This window comes from Danio aesculapii, chromosome 25, assembly GCF_903798145.1.
Source record: "Danio aesculapii chromosome 25, fDanAes4.1, whole genome shotgun sequence".
In the NCBI taxonomy this organism is placed as follows: Eukaryota; Metazoa; Chordata; class Actinopteri; order Cypriniformes; family Danionidae; genus Danio; species Danio aesculapii.
Genome location: NC_079459.1, coordinates 19,052,580 through 19,078,999, shown reverse-complemented (window position 1 = coordinate 19,078,999; position 26,420 = coordinate 19,052,580). Strand labels below are relative to the sequence as shown.

Below are 26,420 nucleotides of genomic sequence, written 5' to 3'. Positions count from 1 at the left end.
TTTTTTTATATTCGTTTCACCAGCACTCTTAATTACTGATGCGCTTCATAAGCGATCTATAATAAACATACAAAAGCCCTTAAGTGTCTGGAACAGTGTCTGTAACAAAAAAAACATTTTCAATATTTTTGAAAACTGCATGTTATTATTTAGACAGCCATAATTCTACAATTAATAGTAGTACTAGTAATAGTAGCAATAGTAATACCAGAATGGAAAAAAAATAACATTTAATCAAAATAACCCAATGCATTGGGTTAAATTATATAACTCAATGCATTGGGTTAAAATAACCCATAGTTGGGAAGGTGCTATAATAACCTATAGTTGGGTTATATGTTGGGTTATTTTTAACCCAACTATTTTAACTGAGCATTCAGCCCATCTCTGGGTCTGGCAAGCCTTTTTTTAATTTAGCTTAGCATAAATCAGTGAATCAGATTAGACCATTAGCATCTCGCTCAAACTTTAGATAATTTTCCTATTTAAAGCTTGACAGTTTTGTAGTTGCATCTTCTTCTAAGACCAAATAATTAAAATATATATTTTTTAAATGTTTGAGCGAGATGCTAATGGTCTAATCTGATTCAATGATTTATGCTAAGCTGGTGCTCCTTTATTTAGTTTCATAAATTTACATAGTAAATTTCAGAATTTACATATGCTGTGTCCAAATTAGCATACTTATACTATGCCCTAAAAGTATGTACTCTTTTGTAAAGGAAAAGTATATACTTTTCAGTATGTAACAGAAGAGTATGCAAGCTTTGGGACATCCTCGCTAACAGATTGTTATGTTGCTTAGGTACGTTCCCTGTCAATCATCTCGACACATCATCCACTTTTCTTTCATATTTAATTACCTACTTTATTGGAGATTCAGCAGCAGCAGGTTAATCGAGACACTGCTCGCTGCAGAGCCACTTGAGCTCCAGCGAGGTAGAGCTTGAGCTCTCGCTCCTCCTCCTATGAGCTGTTTTAATGCGTACACCCACCCCACCCCTAACCCCAACCCCCAGTGACATCACTCGTAGAAGAAGTGCAAGGAAGGAGGAGCTGGAGCTCAGCTCTGTCCAAGTGGCTCTGCAGTAAGCACCACTTGTGGGGGGGGTGGGGGTAATCTGTCATTTGCGAGTCTTTCATGCAAAGAAATCTCATCAGGTCTTTGCATAAATATGCATTTACAAGTCAACATCTAAATACGTCTTTATATAAGTTTATATAGTTCTTGCAAATGAAATATAAAATGAAAACATGATTTTAATAGTTTCCAGTGGGCTAGATATTAATTAATAGTAATTCAAGCAACTTTACCGAAGCCTCTCGACTTGACGGTTGGTCTCACACGTCCGCCATGTTTGTAGTTTATTCACACGTTTGCCCTACTTTGTAGTTCTAATCAAATTCATGTCCAACGCACAATGCATTGTGGACAATATTAGAAGTTAGAGTACGGACAGTTCTACACTTTGAATTTTTACCGGAAATAGTAAACCATTCGGCATACTTTGGCATACTCTTTTCCACATACTATGGTTTGGGACATACTTATTCTATTTTCGAATACCATTTAAGACGGATAGTATATGAACTGGGACGCACCAATAGTTTTATTTAGTTTCTGTTATAATAGCATCTAAACTGCATTATGTCAAAATAATAGATGATTTCTAAAACTGCTCAAAATTAATTAGACTTTTGATAGTCTGTTTTGACATGTATATCAAAAATAAAGAAACGTTCTAAGAAAAACATCTAAGAATATAAAATAACTGAGGGATTTTTGATTTCAAAATTTTCCAAAGCTAAATTTAGACCAAATGATCACTACTGCTTGTATATAATATAAATCTAATATTTTTTATGTATATTTCATCTCCAGTTGTCACACACCTCTCTGAGAGCCACCAGCTCTTTATCCCGCTGTTCTAGCAGGTTCTCTAGGTGGTGTGCGTGCATCTCAGCATCCGCCAGGCGTCGTGTTCGCTCGTGATCTTCTTCACTGGCTTTGGCTGACGGGCCCTTGCTGTGCAACATCTCCAGGAGCTTTTTGACAGAGTCATCACGAGCAACGAGCGTCTGCCGCTGGGCCTCCATGCGCACCTCCATCTCCTCCAGCGTACGGCGGAGCAAGAAGAGCTCTCGAGCCTGACGTTCCTGCTCCTCGCTGGGCTCGCAGGCCAGAGGCTCCCCGGGCGGCTGGAGAAGCTGGTTCAAGTCACGCTGGATACGCAACTCGGCCTGCAGAGCCTGCACCGTTGTCTGCAGATGCTGTAAGAGGTATGAAAGATATACCAATTATTAAGAGTTAACAGGATAGTTCCAGCCCAGGCTCGTTGGAAATGCGTTTCAATGCACATTTCAAATGATAAATCCACTAGAAAGTGCTATATACATTTTTGATGTAATCTGAAATATGTTATTTAGGGTACGTTTTGTTGTATGTTTCAGATAGATGTCCTTATTGCACACATCCACAAGAAGACAGAGCTTGTCATACAGATTAAATCACAGACGTCATTGTTTTGTGATATTTGTTTGGTGTTGTGCAAAGAACTGCACAAAATATTCTTTTATTTGTCGATTATACGTTTCGGTAAATTTCATTATTGTGAAAAGAAACAGAAGTTGTTGGTCTCAAATTGCCCCATAGTGTTCTTACCTAGAAACTGCAGTCAAACATATGTTTATTTATGTTTTTGTGGTTTTGCAAAAATGTAGGGCTCTATTTTAACGATCTAGGCACAAAGTCTAAAGCGTATGGCGCGAAAGCATTAAGGACATGTGCAAATCCACTTTTGCTATTTTAAGGACAGAACAATACGCTTTGCACCCTGGTGCATGGTCTAACAGGGTTGTGCTTATTCTCTAAATGAGTTACGGGTGTGTTTTGAGCACAACGTTCACTGTTGAGTCTCATCTCGCATTCCATTTAAGAGTCAGTTGCATCGCGCCATGGCGCTTTTGCTATTTACATGGTGGACTTTGTAAGTGGAAAAACTGAACGCTTCACTGGCGAGAAAACGAGGATAAAGAATGAGCCTCCTCCATTCGGCCTCTTTACTTTCTCTTTATTTAACTTTTACTCTTTACTCCTTTACTTTCGTGGATAAGGAATCGGTGTTGTATGCACTCCACTATAGACATCCATTAGGGGCCGATCCCACTGCATTCACGTTCCAAAAACGTGAGGCGCACCACACTGCCTTTTTTGTTGACAAGAAAAAAAGAAGCGCAGTACGCTTTATGTCGCTAGGCAATGTCTGAATCAGCTGGTATTGTGCGAGAGTGTTGTTGTTGATATTAATAGAATTTTAATACTTAATAATATTGTGATATTTAAGATTTGTAAAGTCATACAGCTCTGGATAATTCAAAACAGCAACCACAAATCTCTCCTCCATCTTCAAAAGTCTCCGTAGTCGTCTTGACAACCCAAACACTGCAGGCACCTCAACGGAAACCTACACGGACAACTACATTGCCAGAATTCAATCTGTCATGGATGAATAGATACGGCACAAAAAAATACGACTATGTGGCAGTAAATTCCTTTCTTTCTGTATGTATATTACAATAGCCACGTTTTTGGTGTCAAGCCAATGTGAGGTAGGACTTACCAATAGCCTCAGAGGTCAAGTAGTGAAGCTAAAATCAGGCTGTTTTCTCACTGTCAAGCCACTCTAAAACCTGCCCGAAACTAATTGTTTAGTCTCTGCTTCCCTGTATTGCTTTTTTTACATCACTTTCAGTCAAAGCAACAGAATAAATAAATACGTCAAACAAGTAAACCAGAGTATACAGAACTTATGACTATGAAATATGGAACTAAACTTTTTTACACAAGACTATGTAGTTTTGGATTTTGTTTTCCCTTAATGATAAAGAAAACCTTCATTTAATGTGTTTACTTGCATTATCTTTGACTAATATTTAAATTTGTTTGATGATCTGAAACATTAAAGCGTGACAAACACGGAAAAAGGGGGGGGGGGCAGATACTTTTTCACACCACTGTATATGGCAAAATATTAAATAATACATTCTAATTAATTAACATAATCATCTGACCATCTGTAGTTTAACGTAATAGATTATTTATCAGCTATTATTTATAAAAGCATCTCACTTAAACTATATCTTCATTTATCAGCTAATACGGTTGAATCTATAGCATCTTCTTTAATAGAAGCAGTAATATGTGTAAGTGCTGATTCACTTGTGTTGTAATACTACTTGCATTGGTGGTTAAAATGGAGCCACTGTTCAATTTCAGCTATTGAAATAGAACCTCAATATGAGATAAAACCTTATAAATAAGGCTCTTGTTTAATACAACTTATTCCAACAATCAGCTTTATACAATCCATCTGCCCTCTTCTTTATTTTTGCTATTCATCCATTCACAAAATCATCTATTGAGATGTGACTATGCTACATTGCAAACCTGATGTCAGCCAAAAAGCGACTGAACAACAGTAATTATACATTTTCTCAATCGTACACACACATACACAACTGTGCCATAATTAATGGTAAGCTTTCATTAACCCCAACGGGCCCAAAACTACTTGCCAAGAATAAGAAACACAACCCAAGCTTCAGAGCTCGCCGATGATTCGCATGTTAATTTCAATCTCAGGCGAACAGTGTGAGGAGCGTGATAATGCTGATTATGCTAAGAGTGAATTAGCAAGCTGTCGTTAGCTTAGCGCTGTACACCCCTTCATCTGGGAATCTGTCATGACAGCCGTGTTGCGGTGAATCACAGTTTGAAGCTCATCATTCTAATAAGGGAGAGTTGCAAATCATGCAACATCAACGAAGGACTCTGCCACTGTCACTGCTAACAATACCTGGCTTAGTATCTCAGCATATTGCATTTAGTAGTAGAGGTGTAGTGAAAGGGAAACTTTGGTTACCGATAACTAGGCCCACACAAACTTTATGGTGGCTTGAGAAAGCCTCGTCTGAAAGTTTGTAGTAGGTTTGATGTTTAAAGGGCACCTATGGTGAAAAATGTACTTTTCAAGCTGTTTGGAAAGACATATGTGTAGGTATGGTGTATAGACCGTCATATTGGGGTGATATAAACACACCCAGTCCTTTTTTTTTCAATTTAACAACATAAAAACAGTGGACCAATTGGAGCGGTTTTCAGACCGACCACAACTTTACGTAGGACTGCGGTCCCCCTGCCCACTGAATTGATTGACAGCTGCGTATTAACATGTCTCCTTAGTAAGTGTATAATTATATCAACAAGACAGGACGTGCGCAAAGCAACTGGGAATAAAAGATCTGTTCAGTTCGCTAGGATCATCAATCATCATCAAACGTGATCAAGAGTGAGTTTCACATGTTTAAAATGTTTTAAAACAGAGCATGTGTGTAATGAATTACAGCGATTCACTTCAGCTTTACTTCATCAGCACAGCCGCGTGTCAGAACAATTATAAAGGAAGACGCTTCAATCCCGGTTTGTGGACGTTAAATCAGATTTATTTTGTACATTAACATAACAGATATCCATACAGCAGTGGAGATTAACCTGTATCCTGTCACATTTGCTGTGCAAAAACAGTGCAAAGCTATAAGCGCGCTGTCTGTGTGTGTGCGCATGTCCGTGCTCTGTGTGTGTGTATCTGTGTGTGTGTGCATGAACTTTGTAATGACATTGTGTGTGACTCATCGTTGCAACTCCACAATAAATGCATCAAACACTCATTGGTAAAGTAAGAATACTGTAAGAATACTGCAGTATTTCTCACAAACGTTACGTGAGATCTGCTTCCTTTATGTCTGTCTGTGGTCTGAAGCAGCTGAGGGAGGAGATTAAGACATGCTAGGAACGGTGGGCGTGAAGAACTAGCCTTAAATGCGCAGTACAAAAAAAACACTACCTGCTGCTCAGAGGTATAAAATAGAAACTTCAGACAGCTATAATAAATAATCTGATGGGTGTTTTGAGCTGAAACTTTACACATTCTGGAGACACAAAAGACTTACATTAAATCTGGAAAAGGGGTAACCTAGGTGCCCTTTAAATAATTAAAATAGTTTTTAAGAAGTTTGAAACAGTCGGCATAGATAGGTAAGTGCATATGTGTTAGCATGTTTCTTGCTAGGTAGTTAATAGGGGGTTCTGAGTGGTTGCTGCGGTGTAGCTTGGGTGTTCTCAAAGGTTGCAAAGGTAATGCTAGGCGGTTGCTAGGGTGTTGCTGGGCGGTTGCTAGATATTCCAGGTAGTTGTTAAGGCGTTTCTAGATGGTTGCTAGGTTATTCTGATTTATTGCTATGCGGTTGCTAGGTTGTTCTTAGTGGTTGCTAAGGTGTTGCTAGACTGTTCTAGGTGGTGGCTAATATGTTGCTAGGTAGTTGCTAAGGTATTCTGAGTGGTTGCTAAGGTGTTGCTAGGCAGTGGCTAGGTTGTTCTGAGTGATTGCTAAGGTGTTGCTAGGGTATTCTAGGTGGTTGCTAAGGCATTGCTAGGCAGTTGCTACCATAGACTGTAAAATATATAGACGTAGCATCCATGACGTCACCCATAGGTTTTTGAACACTGCAAAAGAAGCTACAAGTAGGCGCGGCCAACCGTCGCCATTTTGTTCGCGCGTCATCGCACCCACGGCGGGATACCAAACAAGGGCAAAGAGGCGGAGAGTGAGCGGAGCTACAGACACCTGCAGGCAGTTTGCTTAGACTTGGCAGACAGACTTTACTTTGGGAGAAACGCTTGATACATTACCTGCGACTCGTTTGTGTTCTGACCACATGTGCTTGGCTGTACACTATATCAATAAAGTGCTTAGACTTTCAAAAACACTGTAGTAATACATTGAGCCTCTAAGCATTGTTCTTATGACATTTTTCTACAGGAGGAAAACGCGAATTACTTCCAAACACTTCAATTATAGTCTGTGTTAGTAAATGCAAGACTATTGATGAACTCTAGCATAACACTGCATGACAACGCTTCAGCTGACTGTTCTAGAGCCTACAGCTAATCAATCTGTCACATTCTGGAGTGCTTTACGGGTCTTAAGAAAAATATTAATGATAAATGATCTTAAATAAAACAAATACATTTATAGAGATGGTATACAAGCATATAACTTTACTCACATGGGAAACGGAGGCCACGTGAATAGTTTGTGAGCACATTTAATGCACACAGCATCCCATATCATCTGATAATTAAAAGAAATAAGTCCAAAAGGCAGCTGACTGTGTAAAGCCACATAAAACAAAACAAAAATACGATGAATATGCAGAGATCAGTGGCTAATCTGCGGGATTCAGCTGAGGTGAAGGGACGGCGACCAGCGAGACCTAGCTGTCACTCAAGTGGCCACGCCCTTAATTATGCAAACTTAACATAAGCTAATATAAAGGAAATGGATGAGTTATAAAAAAATTCACCCCCTCACAGTTGTCATGGAGGGTAATATTAGCTATATGAACCAAAATCTTTGTACCAGGCTGTAAACACCTTTTTTCTGCTGTAAAGTTGGCCATTCTAACAGTGGGCTCAATTAAAATTTGCTCTATTATGGAGCCAGGACTAGCGGAATTTTGATGAATTGCAGTTTCAGTTACTTCCGTATTGGCTTCCCGAGGGAGAGCGGGAGGTTGCCGCTTGGTTGCTACGGTGTTCTGAGTGGGTGCTAGGTGGTTGCTAAAGCGTTGCTAGGTTGTTGCCAAGGTGTTGCTAGGCAGTTGCTAAAGTGTTCTAGATTATTGCTAAGGCGTTGCTAGGCGGTTGCTAAGGTGTTGCTAGGCAGTTGCTAAGGTGTTGCTAAGTGGTTGCTAAGGCTTTGCTGTGTGGTTGCTAAGGTGCTGCTAGGTGGTTGCTAAGGTGTTGCTAGGCGGTTGTCCAAGTTTTTGCTAGGCGGTTGCTAAGGTGTTCTAGGTTATTGCTAAGGCATTGCTAGGTGGTTGCTGAGACCATCATGTTGCTAGCATGAATTTAGAATGAATTTGCATATTGCTAGTATGATTAGTATGCTAGTAGGTTTTTAGTACAGATTGGTATATTGTTAGTATGGATTAGTATGTCATTAGTATGATTCTAGTATGGATTGGTATGTCACTAGTGTGTTTCTATAGTGTGGATTAATATATTGTTAGTATAAATTGGTGTTGTTAGTATGTCCAATGTAAAGTCAATGCTAGTTTTTTACAATGAAAGTCTATGGGACAGTTGCTAGGGTGCCGTAAGTGGTTGCTAGGGTGTAGCTTGTAAGTTGAAAGGTCATCAGTGATTGGCAAATTGGTAATCGGAGTTAAATGAGCCTAAGCTTAAGTCTGTATGACAGTCTGTCGTTTGGTCCAATGTTAAGTCAATGGGATTTTTCCGAATTTTCCGGGTCAGTTTTGGGAAAACCGTAAGTCGAATCAGTTGGAAAAGATATTTTAGTTTGGTGGTTGTAGTATGAACGGTCTAGGAGGAGATGCGTTCTTAAAATAGTCGAAGAAGAAGACGGAAGAATAATACGTTTAAGTAGTATAACAGTATGTTGGCTTTTTTGTAATATCAATAAGAAAACATTCAGATTTCAATTTGTATATATTAGCTATCAGCCTTTGCAGTTTTTTAAGCTTTCTAGAGTTTTTGTAATGTTTTCAGTAAAATTAGTTGTCCACAGTATCTGTTTACTTTGTGGTTTTGTAACAAGGCACAGAAACATTCCTATGAATATATATAGGAATAATAAGATAGATATATAGTTGTGGAAGTTGTGTTGGTCAAAATCAACTCAAATGCAAATCAAATTCTGTATTCTTAATGAAACCACAATTAAAAACTGTTGCCAAACCATTTAATGCTTATTTTTTGTTGCTTCCCTTGTGTCTTCTTTTGATTGGTGTCAGGTTCTGACTAACTCTTTCGATTTTACCTACGTCATCTCCGCCTGGTGTAAATTTACTTTCCATCTCTATGAAACATCACTGCAAAATGTCGCAACTGTCTGCTTTGGCGGCTAAACTCCCAGTGAACATTTCGTGGCCCTTGAAGAGGCTATATGGAGCTTGTACAAACTGACATTAATCTTCAATAAAGCTGTCAAAATGGACAGCATCCAAATGATCAAAAAATAGTCAAAAAAGTCCAAAAGGCTGCATGAGAGTTCATTTAATTTCATTCCTTTTAACATTTCATATCACGTTAGATTTTATAATAAATTTGCCTTCCCAAGATGAACAAATGTCTCATGGATTCAAAGTGGTGAGTAGTAAATGGCAGAATTGTAATTTAGTGGTGAACTAACCCTTCAAAAGAACCACCGAATATCTAAAAACAGCCTTTCATCCTTAATTAGCTCAGATGTGTTGCTCATCAAGCATATTGTGGCTTGCAGGAATTCAGGCAGTGAACTCAGCAGTGAGCCGCACGCAGCAGGACCAGGATGTCCATTTCAGGATTGGCCATTACGATGACCTCACAGAAGAGGTACGCTTTCCCCTCTCTTTTGAAGATGAGCTGGACCTATAATCACGCTATTTCCATTCCTATAAATGTATGAAAATACATTGAGGCAATGAAAATGTGATGATTATATCATCGCTGTCTAAAAATAATCCTACGCAGACTAAGATGTTTTGCTAGTTGTAACTAGTTTAAGCTGGACAGTTGCTACCTCACACATGCATTTCAGGACAGTTTTGGAATGGAGTACTGTTGAATTGAATAGTGTGCAGCATATATTGTTGAAAAATAGCATATATGGGGTTCTGTAGTTTGATCTTCATCTTAAAATCTTAGTTTTTTTTTGTTAAAACCTAATAATCTTGAATAGTGAGGCAAAAACATGTCTAATATGACAGGTTTGCACTATGTAGCTCTGTATAATGAATATATTATCATTTGAGTATGATGTGCCTATCGTCACATACCACATGCTGTGGCGACCCCGGATGAATAAAGGGACTGAGCCGAAAAGAAAATGAATGAATGAATGAATGTTTTGTTATGAGGAAATGATGCGCAACAAGAAAGCCCCGCCCCCTACTCAATATTCTTGCTGCGTCCCAAATGGCACACTATACACTATGCACTTACACACTCAACACTGTTTTTTACTAAGCGGAAATTTAAACCGTTTCCCTGATGACGTTTGACGGTCGCCAAATTAAGTGAAATAAATGACCAAACTACCAAATGATACCTGCCATGAGTATAAACTCACCATCGGGAGGCGCTATAATCACTCTCGTAGGAGAATTTTGCTTTCACAATCCAAAATAAATAAAGTTATCCAACATGAGCAGCCGAACGCTCCGCCCATTCCGCTACGTAAGCAAAGCTGCGGTTGTTGAGTGTGTAAAGTGTGCATCATTCTACACTTCATTTTATTTTATTTTAGTATTATTTGCACTTAGATTTATAATATTCAAATAGTACTATAATTAGGGCTGCACGATATTGAAAAAAAATCTGACATGGTGATATTTTTATTTTCTACGATATACAGTTGAAGTCAGAAATATTAGCCCCATTTTTAATTTTTTTTCTTTTTAAAATATTTGCCAAATGATGTTTAACAGAGCAAGGAAATTTTCACAGTATGTCTGATAATATTTTTTCTTCTAGGTAGTGCTGTCGCCTCACAGCAAGAGGCGACAGCACTGTGTGGAGTTTGCATGTACTCCCTGGGTTCGCGTGGGTTTCCTCCGTATGCTCCAGTCCAAAGACATGCGGTACAGGTGAATTGGGAAGGCTAAATTGTCCGTAGTGTATGAGTGTGACTGAGTGTATGTGGATGTTTCCCAGAGATGGGTTGGGGCTGGAAGCACATCCGCTGCATAAAAACATGCTGGATAAGTTGGCGGTTCAGTCCACTGTGGCGACCCCGGATTAATAAAGGGACTAAGCCAAAATGAATGAACGAATGAATGAAAGTCTTGTTTGTTTTATTTCTGCAAGAATAAAAGCAGTTTTACATTTTTTATGAACCATTTTAAGGTCAAAACTATTAACCCCTTTAAGCAAATATTTTTTTTCGATAACTCAAAATTGACTGAAAGTTAATTCTAATCCTTTGAAAAGAGTTTTAAACTCAGTGTGGAAGGAAATGAGTTAATTAAATACCTCATTACTTCAACTTAAATGGAGTAAGTTTACAGTACTCATATAGATTAGTTTTTGAACTCAAATGGTTTGTAGTAATCGGTTTTCTCAAATGGTTTAAGTTACTTTAACTTATTGGGTTTTACAGTACTCAGTTGGTTTGAGTTCTCTTCATTTATTGGGTTTACTGTGCTCAAATTGATTCGTTTACTCAAATGGATTAAGTTCACAGTACTCATTAGGATTTATTTTATGTACTTAAATGGTTTGTTGCAATCGGTTTCCTCAAATGGTTTGAGTTACCTTAACTTAATGGGTTTCACAGTGTTAAAATGCATTCAATATAGCAATGTGGATGTTTGCACAAGTTCTGCAATGTGGTCAATCATGTTTATTTACCAAATTCTTGCTTTTAATTTTTTACACCTCTGGAGTAATAAAAACAGTGTCAGTGTTGCTTTTGATTAGAATTATGATTCATTTTCTAATTTAAAGCATCTCTGCAGTATTTAGGTTTTCACTCATGGACCTATTCCAGAGCCGAAGAAATTTCCACATTAAAGGGATAGTTCATTTACTCGTCATCCACATGTTTCAAACCATAATGAGTTGCTTTCTTCTGTTGAACACAAGAGAAGATATTTTGAATAAAGCTGTAACCATGACTTCCATAGTATTTGTTTGTCCTATTTGAAAACCATTGGTTACAGATTTCCTCAAAATATCTTTAGTGTTCAACAGAATAAATTAACTCATAAAGGTTTGGAAACACTTGAGGGTGAGTACATAATTAATAGGGAATTTTTATTTTTTGGATAACTGTCTCTTCATATAGATGGGGCCTCAGAGCCACACTTACTGATATCTAGTAGTTAAAGATGTTTACTACACTGTAAAAAATAAACGTTATTTTACAGGTAATTCTCTGTATTTTTTTTTTTACAGATTTTTATGTACATATACATGTGTATATATACATGTATACATGTATATAAAGATATGTTCTGTAATAAAAAATTCTAACATTAAATTTACAGTTATTGCTTGTATTTTGGTATTACGTTATTTTTCTGTTTTTTTTAAAGGAAATAGTCTGTATTTCCAGAGCGTAACACGTTAATATTTATAGATTATTCCTGTAAAAATAGGGAAACAAAAATTCATTCAAATTGTTTTTAGTGAAGATAGTAATCATATGAAGGTTAACGTGAGGTTAATAATGTCAAATAATACCCTATTGTTTGTAGTCTGCATATAATGCACTGTAAACTATAAAATGTTTATTTTACTGCTCTAACAATGTTGCTATGCTAATTGTTACGATCTAGCAGCTGCGGATCGCTGGAAAACTACACACACGCTACTTTTACAAACCACAACTCCCAGCATGCACCTCGGATACCCAGGTTCCTAATTCTGACTGATTACACACACAGTCAGAAGATCGTTATCGTAAACTCGGCACACACAGACACATCGTTGCTGAGTCCTAATCTGTTTAGTGTGCATTACGATTATTTTCTGTGATTTAATGGAATATCTCTATGCTCTGCAGTCTTTTAATCGTTTTTTACAAATTTTCTTTACAGTGTAGTCAAAGTGCACTTTTACAGAAAATTTTATTTGTCAAGTCATTGTGACTACAAACAAACTTTTTTTGACCAGTTTTGTTCAAAATTGCATTACAATTAGTCGTCCTTTTGACTTTTACTAAATATTACTATATTGCTATTGATATTTACTAGATCATATGTGTGTGTGTAAATTTCTCATAGATTTTTTTCAGCTGTTTAATTTTTAATCTTTTTTGTTTGCGGCAGCAATAACAACACTACTGATGTGTTGTCGCCAGTTTTTATATGTCCAGCTCTTCTGTTTTCATGCTGCTAAGCTGCATATATTGAGTGTGTAATGTCTATACTAAAATTACACACAGTCATTGAATTCAGTGTTTACACGCAACAACTAAGCAGTTTCCCAAACAACGACATAACTCACGACTGAACTATCATAGTACGGTGCATTGTTTGGGAAAAGAACGATGCATTGATGAGTATTTCCCAAAACCGTAGCTGCTTTGTTGCAGATCCATCATTTGAACCATGTTAGTTATATGCGTAAAACGTCCATAATGACGCTCTAAACGGTGTGGAGTAACAACTTCTTTAGAGAAAAACCCCATACATTGTGCAATTTCTATTGTTTTACAAGCACACCCTTTTTTTAAAAAATCCCCAAAGCCTCAGCCTACATTTCTTGCTCCTGGTATGTTTTGTTGCAAGTTTAAAATGACAAATCCACTAGAGGACACTGTTTACATTTTTGTGAATCTGAACAACTTTACTTGGGGTATATTTTGTTGTATGTTTAGGATATACATCCTTGTACACGTCCACGAGAAGACGGGCTTTTAAACACTGCCTCTTAGATTTATTTTACCTCCAAACTGAAGCTAAACATGTTGAAGTTTCAGAAAAATGTAAATATGCTGAACAATGCTGAAGCATGTATTTTCCAATGTTGCATGAAACACAATTCTGCATATTTTATGCTGTTTACACAGAGATGGTAACTATATCACTGTCATTCATTCATTCATTCATTTTATTTTCAGCTTTTTTTTTTTGGTCCCCTTATTAATCAGGCGTCGCCACAGTGGAATGAACCGCCAACTTATACAGCATATTTTTTTTGCAGCGGGGAAATGTATCACTGTCCTAAGTTTTAAATCCATTTCCAAATGCTTGCATTTTCAGGCCCCCAAAACAACATTTGTTTTTGAACAGCCGAAACACACAAAAAAGTTTCCATCTTTAAAGCTTGGTAAATGCTAATAATAGCCTGATAGCATGGAAAACCTACGTCACACCCAGCAAATCTCCATCCACAGTCACGCCTCCTGAACGCAGAAATGCACTCCAGACAACATCCCTACAATACATCACGTAACATTCACCGCCAGTGTTGGGTAAGTTACTTGAAAAAAGTAATAGATTACAAATTACTGATTACAACTGGAAAACTGTAATCTGATTACATTACTAATTACTTCATGTAAAAAGTAATCAGATTACTAATTATTTTACTTTGAAGTTACTTTGACAACATATAAAATATACCTATAAACATTACAATGGGTTTAGCACAGCAGCTTGACATATTCAAAATACTTAAAGAGTTAAACTTAAATTCTCTTATCATTCACTTTTCCAATCCTGTTTGTGCTTTTTTTTACACAAAAGAAGAAAACTGTATACCTGTAACCACTGGCATCCATAGTATGCAAATGCACTGCAGTGTTTGGGTGTTCTGTGTTTGTCTGAGGTAATTAGTCTACCGATATGTGTATATTCCAAAGTATGAAGCTGATCGATCAGTTCTTGTCACGTGAATCGCGGTTTTCAACTGCGTGTGCCGCAATATGCACGCACGTGCAAAAAACGCGCCAGATGTGAACGGCCCCATGAGCATATACACTCTCTTCACATTCAGAAAGTACCTTCACTCTCGATCCTGCACAAAAATTCTAATTAGCCTGTTTAGGCTAAGCTGTGTTTTTGGCCGCAGGTGACCTTCTTGGTTACGAGTATTGTCATAGAATGCTTTCTGTTTTAGTACTTGAACAAGTTGCTGGTCAAGTTAAAAGCAGTCGAAACTTCTATAGAGACTGGATATAAGCCTCTTTCACACATACAGACCTTTCTGGAAAATTACCGGCAATTTGCCGGAAAGGTCTGTATGTGTAAACAGGCCCTTTTTGAAAATACCGGTAAATTCGTTCGGGCAATTTTCCGGAAAAAGTTTACCGTAACATTGGGTAACATTACCGGTAATTTTCCAGAATACTGCGCTGTGTGAACGCAGATGGAAGATTGCCGGAATAAGCACATTCATGTCTAGAACGTGCTGACGTGAGACGTCTATTTTAGCCAATCAGATGCATTCACATCCACGCGGTTTATAAAAATAAAAGCCTTTAATTTACACATTTAGCTGCTAGATGTTAGTCAGATAACCTTTCCATGTTTTTAATGCCAACTGTGTAAATAATTATCAATAAAATGCTTATGATAGACCACTATTTGTTTACCTTCGAACTCTGCTTCAGCTGCTTGGCGCACGTCCACGTGAAGGAGCCGGTGAGCGCCATCAAAAACACATATTATAAACATTTCGACCTGTGAAAGTGTTCCTCCATATGTTTTCATCAAAGTCGATCACAATGCTTATCCATCGACAGAATTTGTAATGAAGTCAAGTGTGTAAACCTTTAGCTGCGGTTGGTGCTTCTGCCTTTGGATGTCTCACAAAGTAGCTGCATGAATGCTAAGGCTTTAAATAAAAGTGAAACCGTCAAGAAAGGGCCGACTCCTTCTATGTTTACAAATACAAGCGCTGCCGTTTATAGGTCATTTCTGGTTAATGATGTCAAAATTCTGGAATGAGAAATTCTGTGTGAACAGAGCTTTTTTAAATTTACCGGTAAAGTCCTTCAGGTAATTTTCCGGATATTAACCGGTATCACTGTGAATGTCTTCCACTTGAAGAAGCAGCCACTCTCAACAGAAACCATTTCAGCAATTTAAAAGCGCATGCTTATTAGCTGACATTGCAGCAGAAGACATTATTTAAAAGAATCAATTTTTTCTTCTAAAAACTATATTTGTAATGTAAGTAATGCAATTACGCTGACTTTAGTAACTGTCATCAAATTACAAATTTAAAATTTAATTTGTTACATTAATGCGTTCCTCAAAAATGTAATTAGAATACAGTAACGTGTTACTGTGCGTTACACCCAACTATATTCACCACAAAGAAAACTTTATACAGTTAGTAATTACAATCCCAAACTTAAAAAAGAAGGTAGGTTGTTGATGTTTTCCTGCCATCCCCAGTTTTAACCCTGTGTCCATGTCTGTGATGTAATCTTTTCTGCGCAAACAGTGGGTGCAGATGTATGCAATTACATATTTTGACAGGCAGGTAGCCTATCATAATGTTTGGACTGAACATTTTGATTGGACGAACTTTTCTTGGCCCTACACCTTCCACAGAATATTAAAATACATATAAATACTTTTGGACCACTTCATTTAGGGATTGCTATCAGAATGTGAAGAGACTTTCAACAAGTACCCCAAAAAGTTTATTCGTGTAAAACTAATTTTACCATTTACTGCCACCATTTCTGCAGTTTCTATGACAGGAATATTATTAGTATGGCTACAAATTTGCCTCTGTGTGATTGTGCAACTACTTATACCGCCAGATCTCAATAAATAGTATGTGAAATCTAAAATGTACCATTCATTTAATAATTCTCCTTCAGCTTAGTCCCTGATTTATTAGGGGTCACCACAGCGAGATGAACCACCAACTATTCTGGCATATGTATTACACAGCACATGCCCTTCCAGCCGCAACCCACTTCTGTGCTGGGAAACAATATGTATCACTGAAAATCTCTTTCCAAACATAAGTACACTTTAGATACGCAGTACTTTTTACTACTGATCAAAATCCTGATTTAAAACTACATTCCTTTAAGCACACGCTTTAATCCTAAATCCCACTGAAACCACAAAACAGCTCTCCGATCAGCAATAAACGTCCACTTATGCTTAAAAAACAAGCATACCCTGCCAGATGTACCCACCTGTGTCTCATCTTGCACAGCGCGGTACTGCTCCTTCCACACAGATATTTTGGACGCCTCATCCTTTCGCAGTGCACGTTCCTTCTTCAGCTCCGGGCTCCAGAAGCTTTTGATGGAGCTCATGGAGGAGCTGAGCTTACTCTCCTTAACCTCGATCTCCTTCCGAAGAAGCTCGTTTTCCCTTAGCACCTCCTTGAGCTGGGCTTGGAGCTCCATGATGGTGTTGTCTCTCGCCTGGCGCAGGGAGTGAGGAACGGTTGAAGCTGCATGGATCTCGCCTCCAAAGCCCATAGAGTCAGTTGATACTGCCGGCACCATTGCCATGTCAGGTGTGCTGCCCGTAACCGTTCCTCGGACTCCATAGGGTATGCTACCTCCAAAGCGACCCGTCGCTACGACAGTCTTAGGATGGTCAGATGAAGTCCCAATTGCGACCTCGTTGTCGCTCATGTACATGGGACCTGAAGTGGCGTAGGCAGCATTGAGAGATTGAATGTTTTCCATGGATAGTGTCTTGCCTCCAGAGCCGCCCGGACCTCCTCCACTTCCACCCATGCTGTTGGTGCGACGGTGGCCCATTCTGGGTGACCGAGGCAGTCTAGGCGAGCGTCCCGAGTTGCTCTGGTTGTTTCGACCTGCACTGTGATTACTGTCCATTTTGCTCACAGAACGTGAACTTCCGTACATTTTTGGCAAATTTGGTCAATTTACCAAGGCAAAAATGAATGCGAAGGAATGTGCTAATACAAAGGCCAGGTCATCATCTTCATCTCATGTATGAGGAATGTGATTGGTCAAGCAAAAGATGGTCTTCTGTATCTTTCTGGCTGATGGAGCAAATGTGCTGGCCTGTGAAATGAAATAAAATTGCAAAACATACTAAATGATATATTAAGGAGTGACAAAATGGCATCAAACATACATTCAAGTATTATTTATTATATTCTACGCCTTTCTAGCAATAGGTTTAATGCTACCCAGATGTTTGGTGGATGTTTAAATGATCTGACTTCAAGTTTTGAAGGGTTTTGGATTAAAAACACTACAAATGGTAAATGCGAAGGAAGAAATTCTACAAAACAAGAAGTGTTCGCAAAAACATGCCACATATTAAAATCATGTTATATTTCTTTGAGTGGTCAAAATCATAGTCCCTTTAAGGCAAGTCATTTCACTTGGCGGCCATCTTTGAAATGCCTCTCTAACCCTATGCACGAGCATTCTGTCTGAATGGGGGAACATCAAATTCTACAAAATTGCGTGCCAAGTTTACGATTAAATTTCATATTAGGAATCACCAATAAAATGAATGACTGAGTCTTAAGTTTGATTTCTAAACGTTCTAGTCACACAAAATCTGCAGAAACTCACGTCTAGTCCGAGCCCCTCCTCAGAGAATCGTCAGTCTATCGCTGATTGGCTCCTGTACTAGAAGGCAGGGCTTCATTCACAATGTTGGCCATTACATTTTTCCCAATTCAAAACTACACGAGTGGCACGTCTTGTGTATTCTATAGTCTTTGCTCAAAATGTTTATGATACTGTGCCTTATTTACAGTGATTTTATATGTGATACTAATACACAGCTCTGGAAAATTAATCACCACTTCTTTGGGTGTGCCATTAAGAGGTCCGTGTAATAATAATGTAATAAACTACTGATAACACGTCTCAAACATGAATGTACTCCATGTTTTCAGAGCCTAAATATTGGGGGGAAATATGTGTACGTATGTGTGTATTTAAAATATACAAAATATATCCATATCTTTTTCTAATATTTCCAATAACCTCTGAAGAGATTAAATACTTTAATGTCATTTTCTCCAAATAAAGGTCTTGAATTCTCTGAATTCCTATATGACATTGTGAAAAAAACATTATCAGTAGTTTAAAAATAAAATGAAATGTAAAAAAAATAAAAACAAAGAAACATGTGCCTCTTATTGGCAAATGCAGAAAACCATCTTGAGATGAGACTTGTGTCATATTTAAAAATGCCCTGAAATATGTTAAATTATATATATATATATATATATATATATATATATATATATATATATATATATATATATATATATATATATAGTTGAAGTCAGAATTATTAGCCCCTTTATTTTTTTCCCCAATTTGTATAATGGAGACACGATTTTTTTTCAACACATATTCACATAATAGTTTTAATAACTCATTTCTAATAACTGATTTATTTTATTTTTGCCATGATAACAGTAAATAATATTTTACTAGGTATTACAGGCAGCAAATAAAGTATGATTTTGACAATGGTTTCATCAGCATTGTTAATATATTACTTTAGACATATGGCACATGACACTCTTATTGAAAATGTATTCACAAGCCAGATAGTGTAATAATGCATCTCCCCTTTACTCACTGAATGAGTGAATCGAAAGAAAGGTGGGGTTTTATTGTAGCCTCACACTCCAAGGTTATAAACCAATTAATGTCAGCTGCTTTACCGACATTATTATTACGATATACCAAGCCCAAGCTCATAAATGATATCGTACAACAGTGTATATTCAGTGTCCATCGCTGTCGATGCAATAATCCTGTTGTATTTAGGTGAAGGCTGCTCTCAAACAAACCAAACCAAACCAAGCAGAAGCGTCGGCATTTCCCACACAGCACGTCAGTAAGACTTGCAAATGCGCAAAATGACAGACTACAATTGTTATATCAGTACAATTTAGCACTAAAACGTAATGTTCCGTAAAATCCAGCCCTGCATTCGCTCAGCCCTCAGCATCCTCCCTCAATGTCCTTCTTCTCCACCATTGCATGGCTTAACATGTTTGCTCCTCTTTTGTTATTAATAGCTGTCCAGCAAATGCGACAGTCAATGAGAAGCGCTATTTGAATATCAATATATGCAGATTTTAAATAACCGAACCGTATTTTAATATAAACCCCACAATAGGTTTTTACCAAAATCAGTTTACCTTGCGGCTGGGATGTTTCATCCGATATGTAGCGACCGTCCGTCCAAGCTATTGTGTGATTGAGAGGAAGCGGTGTGTTTTTTCTTTTCTTTTCTTTGTATTTCTTTATGATTTTATTATTTGCAGACATGGACCAGCATCTTCCCAGAGCTGGAGGACTTCAGTGACGTAACGCCTACGCTGCGCGCTCACAAACACTCGCCTCTGAAATGCCAACGCCATGCTACGAAGGTCATTTTATTTCAAATATAGACTACAAATATTTTTTTCTCTCACAAGAAATGTGGTTCGGTTTCCGATATTCACTTTGAGTTGTCAAATTTCAGAACTTAGTCTAAACATTTTGTATTTAGTTAGATATCCAGATATTCTCTGTCATTTTTAATGGAAGGAAATGCTGTCATTTGATTTAAAAATACATATTTTGTATATGTCATGATGGGGCCTATACCTTAATAATATTATCTTAATTTGCATCTCTCAATAGTCACCCTGCCCCTAACCATGTACATTTCTAAGCCACACTTTATCAGCCTGATGGAGAAAAGAGATAAACGGCAGCCGATGGGGTTTGATCCCTCTTAAAGGCACAGTAAACAATAATCTGTCTTCTTCTTCTCACACTCATTGTATCATTCATTCATTCATTCATTCATTCATTTATTCAGTAATTTTCTTTTCAGCTAAGTCTCTATTAATCTGGGGTCGCCATAGAAGAATGAACCGCCAATTTATCCAGCACATGTTTTACACAGCGGATGCCCTTCCAGCTGCAACCCATCACTGGGAAACATCCATACACTTTCGTTCACACACATACACTACGGACAATTTAGCCTACCCAGTTCATGTATACCATGTTTTTGGAATTGTGGGGGAAACCAGAGCACCCGGAGGAAACCAATGCGAACATGAGGAGAACATGCAAACTCCACACAGAAAAGACTCAGCTGGGGTTCAAACCAGCGACCTTCTTGCTGTGAGGCAATTGTGCTACCCATTGCGCCGCCGTGCTGCTTTTTTAAAAATCTTATTAATGTCAGGATTACAAAAACAGCATCATAAAAATTTGTTACATAGATTGTACATGAGTTTTACAGAGAGGTAAAGTATCAAATAAGCACATACAAGAAAAAAAAAACAGGAAATAAAATCATGTGTTAAACAAATTAAAAAAGGAAAATAAGTGAACAGTTCTAGCTTTTAGGATTTTAAGAGAAAACAATAGCTCCAATACTGTTGAAGTTTCTTTTCAAAAACAATAAAAGAAAGTAAACAGTTTTTTAGCCCCCCTGAATTATTAGTCCCTTGTTTATTTTTCCCTAACTTCTGTTTAACGGAGAGATTTTTTTTTAACAGATTTCTAAACATAATAGTTTTAATAAGTCATTTCTAATAATTGATTTATTTTATCTTTTATTATTATTAAAGTTATTTTATAACAATGGTTTGTTCTGTAGACTATCAAAACAAAATGTAACTTAAAGGGGCTATTAAATTGACCTAAATAAAAAAAAATAATAATAATAATAATAATTCAAAGGGGGGCTAATAATTCTGACTTCAACTGTACGTTGAGAGAATTTACAGCGGTGTACAGGTATATGGAATTTTGCACGAATTAAAAGGAGGTTAATAATGAAATATTCTTTACTTTTATCATCAGGACTATTGAAAAAACCCAACAGGATATCCATAAAAGATAACAAGAATTCTGGTAGTATTTTGCGATGAATAACTAAAGAATGTTCAATCCAAAAGCATTGTTTATGAGGACAATTCCAAAAAATATGATCAGCAGTTTCATTGAGTATTTTACAGAAAGAGCAGCATGTGATGCTGTGTAAACATTCCCATGTTTTACTGAGTGTAATTACATCACAAGCTGGCCATAGCTGGAAAAGCAAATACTATGGAAGTCAGTAGTTACAGGTTTCAGCATTCTTCAAAATATCTCCTTTTGCATTCAACAGAAATAAGGAAACCCATAAAGGTTAGGAAAAAGGTGGGTAAATGAGGACAAAAAAACTCCTTTTTGTGTGAACTATTCCCATAACCCTTACATGTAAAGGTATATGTTAGAATTAAATGGCCAAAACATAACTGCAAACTCTGCTAACTAAATCTCCATTTAAAGTCAAGCCTCCTGAACCCATGAACTCACACTTGACAACATCACTACAATACACCACGTAACATTCACCACAGAGAAAACTTTATAGCACATTTAGTAATTACAATCACAAAATTTTAAAAAAGAATGTAGGTTGTTTAAGTTTGCCAGCCATTCTCTCTTTGAACCGCGTCCTGAACCCTATGACGTAATCTTTTCTGCGCAAATAGGGTGCGCAAACGTATGCAATTATACTGACAGGCCAGTAGGAATGTTTGGACCGAATATTTTGATTGGACAAACTTTTTTGTCCCTACACCTTCCATAGAATATTAAAATGCAAATAAATACATTTGAACCATGTAATTTAGTGACTGCTATCAGGATGTGAAGAGATTTTCCTCCAACATAATTGCAAATTCTGCTAAATCATAATTAAATCTGTAAGATCTTTTTTAAAAATGCAAAAATGTTTGGCCAATTTAAATACTCACATATGCGACAACACAATGGCTCAGTGGTTAGCACTGTTGCCTCACAGCAAAGTCGCTGGTCCGAGACCCAGCTGGGCCAGTTGGCATTTCTGTAGTATGAGTTGTATCAATTGTTATTATATACCCTATTAATATCTAGGGGTCATTTACACAGTGCAGTTTTTAACAGAAAACCCTTTAATGGCTGTATTAGCAAATTATTTTTTTCCTGTTCATAAGGAATACATTTTAATGTGAAGACTGAAATTGAATAAATTCAGACAAAGTTTGTCTTTCAATTGCTTTAATTCTCCGGAGAATGATCAGTTTACACACAGACAGACATTTTTAAAGAGAATGTTTTAGATAAGAATTTCTCTAAAGCTCCTTAACTTCCAAACAACCCGTAGATTACACATGGCTGTAATAGCTCAAGGATTATAATGCATTAGATTTTTCCTTTAGCAAAACCTTAATCAATTTATAATATCAATATAGAATTGTCAATCATCAATATATGATCATCCATATTAAAAATTTCCATCACATGGCTTTTACCATTTCTGTATAAAGTACAAAATATGATTTTGTTTATTTTATTTTTGAACATAGTGATAATTGCATATGTAACATGTTCAGTTTGTAGTCGTGAAAATAATACACTGCTTCCAAATTACATACTGCAACACATACTCCACTATGGTACGTGAAAAACAGTGTACACCAAAAAAAGGTCTGTAAAAAGTATGGACTATTTTTAAGACAACAGAAAGTAGTAGATTGTGTAATAGATTTACCGTATAGAAGCCTTGGGAAAATGCATATAAAATTAAATACAGCAGAATTATAGTTATTGTAAATAATACCTTTGTTATGACACCATGCTTTACCTGACAAAAGTCTTATCGCCTATCCAAGTTTTAGGAATAACAAATAATAACTTGACTTTTAGTTGATCATTTGGTATCAGAAGTGGTTTATATGAAAGGCAAAGGTCTCTAGATTACGCTTATATTACCAAAATAAAATATGATCATGCCTTGATTTTTAATGATTTAATTAGTACAGCAAGGTCTGACTTTCCTTAGACAAAAGTCTTGTCACTTAACAAAAATCTTGTAGAGTATAGAATAAAAAGTCATTTGCCCTCTCCTGTGATTTGTAATGTAATGGGCAGCACAAATGTCTTGATACCTCAGGGTGTTGATGTTGCATCCACTCTGCAGATGCCCCCATACTGAATGTAAGCCCAAACCATGATTTTTTCCTTCACCAAATTTGACTGATTTCTATAGGAATCTTGGGTCCATGCAGATTCCAGTAGGTCTTCTGCAGTATTTGTGATGATTTGGAAGCAGATCAACAGATGATCCATCTGAAAAATCTACCTTCTGTCATTTTTCCAAATGATCAACAAGAAGTCAAGTTATTATTTTTTGCTCTTACAACTGGGATCGACGACATGACTTTTTGTCAGGCAGTGTAGTATTGTTAAAGGAATAATTCATTCATTCATTCATTTTTTTTCAGGCTTAGTCCATTTATTAATCAGGGGTTTCCACAGCGAAATGAACCGCCTAGTTCACCCAAAAATGAAAATTCTGTCATCCATTACTCACTCTTTACTTGTTTCAAACCAACATTTTTTTCCTATTGAACAAGACAGTATTTTGAAGAATGTCTAAAACCTGTAACCATTGACTTCCCAATTATGTGTTTTCCTATTCATGCTATAAAAGAAGAAAAAAACTAAATGTGGTTTGGAAGAAGTCAGGGAAAAGTAAATGATGGCAAAAAATTATTTTGAGGCTGACTATCCCTTTAATAGCATATTTGCAGTTGAATAGGAAACTAGAAAGCAATAAATATTAATTATATGTAATTATTTATGCATACAATGAACAAAAAAGTGTATCTTCACATGAGACCGTATTTTTCGCTCCAGTGAATAAAAGCAAGTTTAGTAAATGTTGACGAGTCATTTTAAGCGAGCTGTTCCTTTAAAAACACCACCTAACACAGGTTCATACTCTTCATAGTGCAGCAGGCGGCGCTATTTTCTAACTCTAAGAGATTTATTTGGATAAAGACAAGAAGCAGGGGGAGTGGACAGAGTCCGGGTTATTGTCGATCACGAAACCGGTTTGCTCATGTAAGCATTTATTTATGCAATGGCGAAAATTTAGAGAATCGATGGCATGCAGATTCCGCAGTCTCGAGCCTTGCGCGTGCATATCGTCTAGATCAGCGCGGGATCTTTCGCTGTCAACAATAGAGCCACAAAGCGCTCCTGGACGCGCAGCACCCACAGCCAAGTTTCATGTCGGCATAAATGCATATAACGTGTCTCATAGGGTTTTCGGTAATTCTTTTGGGTCCTGCAGATGTAAAATTTGCAGCGTCAACCTAAAGTGCATCGTTTGCACGCGCGCCGTCATACAGTAGATGAGTGTACAAGGAAGATGAATCGAGGTCAGTTGAAAGAGAATAACAAAGAGAACCTGCTCCGCAGTCTCGCGAGCAACCATTAGCGGAAGCGGCTGCTGTTGTGTGTTTGACACTCGAACTTCGCAGTATCGCTCGAGACTGTTGAGACCGGAGGCACTGCAACCGACGTTTAGCCATTTTGTCTGGCTTTTAGTGGATGAATATCTCGTTAAGCGAGGGTCTTTTAGTCGCTCACATGCTTCGCGCGGGTTAAACGTTATTTCAAATACGGAGCACGCGCGTTTGGGGAATTACCGGTTAAACCTAGAGGCAGCCGTTGGTTATTCGCCGATTACTGAAAAAAGTGACGACGACACTTTACATTATGGTAAGTTTTTGACTTAAATGTCACGAAAATCGGTAAAACTAATCGAGTTTATGTGTTCACAAGAGTCAAGTTATGTTTTAGATGATTTATTTGTAATGGCAGTTTTACTACATTGAAAAAAAAAACTCTTAAAGCGACAGCTCATCTTAAATTTGAATTTAAGTTTGGTTTTCATGTTCATTTGTTCAGCGTTATGCTGTATGACTTTACTTCTTCTCCCTATAACGTTAGAAGAGGAGAAGTTTCGAATAATTAGCTTTTCCGGTATTTTCCACGATTGTCTTAAGTTTAAAATGACACAAAGTTGCCATAGAGGAAAGTTTAGTCAACATGATTTTAGCGTGATTATTTTTGACTGTTATGATAACTTTAAGCAACTGACATAATTGTTTTATCTAATAACATAAAAGTTTGACATCCTAAAATCCCAACTATGTTCCAGGCATTACATGATGAAAAAGTGTCTAATTTAGTGCATTATTTTACCTCAATAAGCAAGCGTAACGTATACTATTTAAAAATGTTTACTTGTATTAGTGTCTTTTATTCTACTTATTTTTTATTTGAAAAGGAAGACAGTTTGTTGTACACATGGCGAATCTAATTTACTAATCCCTTAACATATGTTCACTGTCCTGAAGATAGCTACAGTGCACTCATTAAATTACTTAAGAGATACAAGCAAGCAATACATTGTTATTTTCAATAAAGTTATGTTCGCTGTTAGTGGGAACAGCAGGGCTTTGTCAATTGTTTATGAACTATCTTGCTGCGAAATGTGTCGACGAGAATTTACCCTAAGTGTTAAGTGTTGAAAAAAAAATCAAAGTGTTACTTCCTGCTGTTTTTATCTATAGGTTTCAGTATGACAGGTCTATTTGTAAAGTAATCAATGTTATATCCTATCTTTTTAGTAAGTGAGAGAAAACTCTTATTAATTATAGCCTAATTATTTATTTACCTGTTTGTGGAATTGCCTTGTTAGGTCCCTGCAAAATCGGTCTTGTTTAAGCTTTCTTGGTTTCTCGATTTGTTATTTTGTTAATAGAAAAAAATCTGTTTTAGTTATTACTTTAAGTTGGTGCTGTTGAATAATTAATCATGAATAATCACATCCAAAGTTTGTATTTTATGTATATGTATTATGATATATAAACGCACACGTATATATTTCTATTTTTATGTCATATAGGCATGTATAATTTGAATTACAGTGCATTTATTTTTATATGTAAATTCATTATATTGTATAATAGTAATGTATTACTGTCAAGTTGAATCAAACTTTTATTTTGGGTTGTTGTGAAGACCATTACATTACTG

The 26,420-nt window shown here is 36.9% G+C and overlaps 2 protein-coding genes across 3 annotated transcripts in view; one reads left to right on the top strand and one right to left on the bottom strand.

Moving 5' to 3' along the window:
- LOC130219143 (ELKS/Rab6-interacting/CAST family member 1-like) overlaps positions 1–19,845 on the bottom strand; it is a 70,997-nt gene extending 51,152 nt beyond the window's left edge. For both annotated transcript variants that reach the window (XM_056451432.1, XM_056451433.1), the window contains exons 1-3: positions 19,697–19,845; positions 16,731–17,579; positions 1,894–2,271 (exon numbers count right to left, since the gene is read on the bottom strand). In XM_056451432.1, coding sequence (XP_056307407.1) covers positions 1,894–2,271; positions 16,731–17,417 — 1,065 coding nt within the window. In that variant the 5' untranslated portion in view covers positions 17,418–17,579; positions 19,697–19,845. The remainder of the gene's footprint in view (positions 1–1,893; positions 2,272–16,730; positions 17,580–19,696) is intronic.
- Positions 19,846–24,382: 4,537 nt separating this feature from the next.
- wnk1a (WNK lysine deficient protein kinase 1a) overlaps positions 24,383–26,420 on the top strand; it is a 41,836-nt gene continuing 39,798 nt past the window's right edge. The window contains exon 1 of the mRNA XM_056451431.1: positions 24,383–25,097. The gene's annotated coding sequence lies outside the window, so the exon portion shown is untranslated. The remainder of the gene's footprint in view (positions 25,098–26,420) is intronic.